The sequence below is a fragment of the Corylus avellana genome, chromosome 5 (assembly GCF_965113065.1).
Source record: "Corylus avellana chromosome 5, dhCorAvel1.hap1.2, whole genome shotgun sequence".
NCBI lineage: Eukaryota > Viridiplantae > Streptophyta > Magnoliopsida > Fagales > Betulaceae > Corylus > Corylus avellana.
In genome coordinates this window covers 5,698,818-5,704,538 of record NC_142494.1, presented here as the reverse complement: position 1 = coordinate 5,704,538, position 5,721 = coordinate 5,698,818, and the positions used below count along the sequence as shown (strand labels likewise).

At 33.2% G+C, this 5,721-nt stretch overlaps 1 protein-coding gene across 1 annotated transcript; it reads right to left on the bottom strand.

Annotated features, from left to right (window-relative positions):
- Nucleotides 1–2,531: 2,531 nt before the first annotated feature.
- LOC132181499 (uncharacterized) lies at nucleotides 2,532–4,303 on the bottom strand. The gene is made up of 3 exons (XM_059594749.2): nucleotides 4,138–4,303; nucleotides 3,675–3,804; nucleotides 2,532–3,480 (listed from the first exon to the last, which is right to left on the bottom strand). The coding sequence occupies exons 1-3, from the start codon at nucleotides 4,268–4,270 to the stop codon at nucleotides 2,691–2,693; spliced, it is 1,053 nt and encodes a 350-aa protein (XP_059450732.2). The 5' UTR covers nucleotides 4,271–4,303; the 3' UTR covers nucleotides 2,532–2,690.
- Between the last annotated feature and the right edge of the window lie 1,418 nt (nucleotides 4,304–5,721).

Below are 5,721 nucleotides of genomic sequence, written 5' to 3'. Positions count from 1 at the left end.
TTTTGCCTCTATTTATTTTCTGAAATTTGTGTTTTTTTCATTTCTTTCTGATTTTTTTGGAATTTTTTAATATTATATTTTATAAAGGGTATTTTTTTTTCTCATTTTGAATTGCATAAAATGACCACTATACCCTCCAAAATTAGGATTTAACATAAGAAAGTAACTGAAGTGGGACATTATATTCACTGCCAAAGAAAAAAAAGAAAAAAAGAAAAGAAAAAAGGGCCCAATTAGTGACGTTTGGGATAGTGAAGTTTTGAAAAAGGTCATTGAAATGCTATGTTTTACTGTTCAAATTACACTATTTATAAAGTAGTGACATTTAAATAGTGTTACTATTCACGCGTTGAAATGTGTCATTTGAACAGTGTGTTATTGTTCAAACTACACTAAGTAATTTTTGAAAAAATTGGCGCTCAAAATTTGCATTTATAACAACGACATACACCCCAAAACTTCAAAATTTATCAATTCAATTCACCTAATGTTTCAAAAATTTAATTGTGTTGGGGGTTTTTCAATTCAAACCTCAATGTTTAAAAATAGGCAATATACCTCTCTAATGTCTCAAAAATTTTCAATTCAGACCTTCCGTTATTAATTTTCGTCAAATTTGACGGAAATCTATGAAATTACGTAATTACCCTCAATGCTTTTTTTTTTTTTAAAAAAAAAATTTCGTCCAATTAAATGGAAATTAGTAATTGAGGGTCTGAATTGAAAATTTTTGAAACATTAAAGAGATACATTGTCAATTTTTAAACTTTTAGGTTCGAATTAAAAAATTCCTGAATCTTAATGGAGGATAAAGTGAATTTAACCCTAATTTCTTCTAAAGAATAAAATAAAATCGGAATAGAACAAACATCTTGTTAATGGCATCTAATGTAATCCAACAACTTTTGATGGTTCACATTCACAAATGAATTTATAGTTAATATTGGTACTATGTTTCATAGGGTTGCTTTACACATCCAGCTAAGTGGGTTGTTTTGGCATTAAGACCTATTATATGTTACATTTCATTCCAGCTAAGTTGATTAGAAAAGGAAATGTATAAGAGATGTACAGAAGATGTAGGAAGATCATTTATGTTCCTATATCTACAAATTTAGTCCATTGATAGTCAAGGAATGCTCTTTGCAGCTCTAGTTAGAACAGGACAACTCCATCACATCGAACTATATATATATATATATGTCAGAAATAGATAAGACCAAAAAGGCTATTAATTAAGATGTTAGCTAGCTAGGGTGAAGACCAGCAACTGTGAATATTAATTTATCAACTACTTCAATAAACAAATAAAACAACAAAGTATTGGCAATACTGCCAATACATTAGTCGCATCAAACCGGCCAATTAGTGTAAACAGGCGGCAAATTAATGACTTATATATGTAAGAAAATTGTTAGAATATTAATCAGAATATTCTTTGTATTAGGCCTTTATTTATTTAATTTTTTTTCTAAGGTTTATTCTCTTCTTTATTTAGTATAGCCTGTATTGGGTTCTCTTGTTCACCCCTCCTAATCCATCTCTGTAAATATCACTAAATGTAATACAATTTTAATTATACTTCAATTTATTCAAGATGTAGCCCATGCCTAATTCTTCTTTTCTCTTTCTCTCTCTGCTTCCGCTCTCTCTTGCATGGCAGTTTTTCATCATAGTAGGTTTAGAGAAAATGTCATATCATATGATTTTGATATCAAATGGAAGCAAGCTTGGTGGTGTTGGAAAGCCGATTAGAAAATCCAGAGTCATATATGTTTCATGAAGGTTTGTCAATTCTAACATTTACTTGGTCAAAACGAACTTCAAAAAGGAGATTTTAGAGTTGGAAAAAAATGAGCATTCCAACTGTCAATTCAAACTGAACTTGGAATGAGGTGATTCAAGGAATTGCAGTAGTGCGTATTTTAAATCTCAATTCACACTAAACTTGGAACGAGTCAAAATTTTTACTAGTTCGAACTAGTTACAACAAAATTTCTAAACCCACCTTTTTTAGTTTTTTAATAGGGTTTGAGAAAAGTTGTAATTTTTGTTGTTTTTAGGAAGAAAAAAAAAATGCAAAATCAGTTCTTGTGGTTACACTGATTTGTAGTAAGCTCGATCTATGTGGTAGAAAAATGTTTTGAGAACTCCCTGTGATATGCAAAAATAACAATTAAAATGATCCATGCACCCAACTTCCGTCTAATTTTTTGACGAAAACCGTCAAATGCAAAAATATCCTATTATATATTTCTATGTAATAACAAAGCCACAAACAAGAGACAATAATTTATTTACGAGGTTCCTGTCGTTTTTTTGTGTCTCCTATATTTCTGGTGTATAAATTAAAGACCTTACAAGTGTATATAATGCACTCTTGGACCACTCTTTATTGGACATATTAGCTTAATGGTGTATCAAACTCATTCTCACATTTCCAAGAATGGCGAGCTCCTCACAAAGAAGAAAAATATTCAATTCAAGATTATGGGATAATATATTATTTGATTTTTTGTCACTTTCCCAACAAACCAGAAACAACTAGGAAATATATTGATCATAAAACTAGTTTGCCTTGAAACAATTAATTTCTACTTCACAACCGTACATCACTTCGTACTGAGAAGGCTGCTAGAGTACAAAATAGCCAGTACAAGCAGAAGCAACATTGGAATATATTTGTTTAATCAGTTGAAGCCCTTGTGTTCCCCGTCCAAGCCATATAGGCACATGAATTCATCAAATACCGGAGATAAATATTCAGTTTCCATAAATGGCTCTAGGAAATCATTTGGAATGTAGGAATTATCTGCCGAAAATGGCTGTGGCCAAAAATCACCACTGATCTCTGCATATGCTTCTGAGGAAGTAACATTATCGTCTGCCGCCATATTTGTGCTAGTTGCAGCTGCAGTATCTCTGGTGATGGAAGAGAATTCACTTGAGGAGAGTTGTGGGGATGATGGTGAGCTATCAATTATGATTTGGGAAAGATTGTTTGAGTTGAGCTTCTCCTCGTACAAACCATAAGGGCAGAAGAATTCATCAAATAGTACTGGAGATAAATATTCAGTGTTCATAAATGGCTGCTCTAGTAGGAAATCACTCGACACAAAGGAACAATCTGTCAAAAATGGCTCTGTCCAAAAGTTACCACTCGTTTCTTCATATGCTTCTGTGGAAGTTGCAACTGCAGTGTCTTTGGAGATGGAGGAGGATCCACTTGATGATGGTTGTGGGGAGGATGATGGTGAGCTATCAATGATTTGGGAAGTTATTTGATTTGCAAGACAATTATTTGGCTGCAGCTTCAGTCTCTTCTGTCGTTTTTCACGAGGGGCAAGATTGTTTGTGTTGTGTTTTTCTTCATTTGAGATTGATGAGTTCTGTCTTTCGCGTTTCTTGAGGTTCGTGTGCCAATGATTTTTAATCTCATTGTCTGTTCTTCCCGGCAGTTGTGCAGCAATGATAGACCATCTGCAAGGAAAAAGGACAAATGATGATTTAACATGGTATCAAATAGACCATGTGAATTACATCAAACATGCTTTACAACATAACATATGTTAGCAATATTATGTGATCATATGTCATGTAATTGAATATGCCTGATGATATATGCCTTATGTTTTCATAATTTTGTTGAGAAGTTTAATGCAATTAGAGCATACCTATTCCCCATTGATTCGTGTAATTTGATGATAGTGTCCTCTTCTTCCTTGCTATAGTTCCCTCTTTTGATGTTTGGCCTCAGATAATTCATCCATCGAAGTCTGCAACTCTTCCCACACCTTGACAGACCTGAAATTAATTTTGAACTTTTCTGAGGCTGTATTCCACATTGGAGTTCAATTTCAATCATGTTTACACATGATTTCTTGCAATTATAGAAGAAGAAGATGAAAACCCTTGTTGACTAAAGAAAAGTAAATATTTGAGCCTCCAGCAATGGAGGCACAAGTAGCTTTCTGAGAGGGGATAAAAAGCCAAGCTGGAAGAGATGACCCATGAAAAAGAACTAAACTTGGAGATCGATTATGAAATCCAAAATGAATATTCTTTGAATCCACCATTTTCATGAAATATACTAAAAGTAGTAAGAATTTCCACTGAATATCTTAATTATATAATTACCTGCAAACTTGGGAAGCTGCCGCCAATTCCAGCAGCCGTACCTAGTAACATAAGCTGTTAGCTTTCTGTCTTCCTCTCCTGTCCATGTTCCTTTCTTCAATCCATTTTTATCACAGCTCGGAGTTCTCACCATCTCTTCCTTTCTTCTTCTTCTTCTCTCTCTCTCTCTGACTTTCTTCCCAATGAATTTGAAACTCTTGGGGTGCCACTTATTTATACCATCTCCTTCAATTCAGACCAAACGTGTTTCATGGCAGATATAATTAATATTGGCAATTTGCAATAAAAATAAAGCGATATTACATAAAATAAAATAAAAGGAAAGAAAAACAAAGTGGGTCCCTCCTAGAAGATTGACTAGAAGCTCGTTTTTTATGTTATACTATTTGTGGCACAAAAGGTTGCAACTACTAAGGCATAACTGCCACCTTCGACGAAACCTGATACCAGGTTCCTCGAACTACATATATCAACACGTTATGAATCGATGTCAGTGGACTCATATATCTCCATGTGGATCAGCTAATATCAACATGTTTTCCATAACATTTACTTGGATTAGTCAATTGAATATATATAATTGTTCGAATTAACTTTAATTTACCCCCTATTAAGCAAGCCCAATCATGAGCGTGTCTAAATAAATTTTGAATTGTCGGACGAATTACTCCGTAGAACAAGTGAATACTGTTCAAATTGATAAAAATTTTGTACAATTTAGAACAACTGAGGAGATTCTTTTCTATCAACAGGATTAATTAGATCAACCACCGGCCACAAAAAAAATCAAGCACAGTAGGCCCAGGACGCTGCTGGTGTAAAATCAAGACAAATTAGGACAAAATAAGAAAGCGACAACTCAAATCGATGAAATTGATTGCGTGGGCTAGTTAACGTTGTTTCTAAGATTATTGGAGATCTTATATATTTATATCAGCCAATGGGAATATTGGAGGAAAAGTATTAATTATCCCAATTTCAAGCCAAAATATATATTATCTATGGAGAATTAATGCTGGCGACTAACAGACAAATAAAATAAGTGGAAATAAATACTTATTATACAAATAAAATATCAAGTTTATTGGACTACCCTACTATAATTTTAAGTGGCTGGCTCCTTTATTAGGCCATCCACTTTAGCGGTTTCAAAAGAGGCTTCAACCTTTTCCGAGCAACTTACAAAAAAAAAAAAAAAAAAACTTTTTCCCAGCAATTACACCAAGTAATTAGAAAGGTATCTTAATTAATAAAAAATAAATAAATAAATAATACCTTAAACACACGCGATGCGAAACTTAAATTGCATATAATTATTAGAGCAACCTTCATCGAGAAAACAGGTATAAGGCCCCTATTTGTCGCAAGCAACTTAGGTTGTCCTATTTATGAGATTGCCCAAATTAAGTATAGTTCGGACCGTAAATTTTAAAAGAGCTCAATCCAAATGATACATGGTAACCTAATTAGATTTCGAAAGATAGACTATGTACTTATCCTCTATGCAAGAATAATCAAATTACGTGTAATTCAGGCAAGGAATTTCAAAATGTCCCGATCCAGCCGGCTAAAATTCCTTCAAAA

What these genes read in the sequence shown, in the direction of transcription:
- LOC132181499 (XM_059594749.2), bottom strand. Translation starts at nt 4,270, where the DNA reads ATGGTGAGAACTCCGAGCTGTGATAAAAATGGATTGAAGAAAGGAACA. An exon ending in GCAGCTTCCCAAGTTTGCAG is followed by an intron (nt 3,805 to 4,137) that starts GTAATTATATAA and finishes AATTAATTTCAG; the next exon opens with GTCTGTCAAGGTGTGGGAAG. An exon ending in CACGAATCAATGGGGAATAG is followed by an intron (nt 3,481 to 3,674) that starts GTATGCTCTAAT and finishes TTTTCCTTGCAG; the next exon opens with ATGGTCTATCATTGCTGCAC.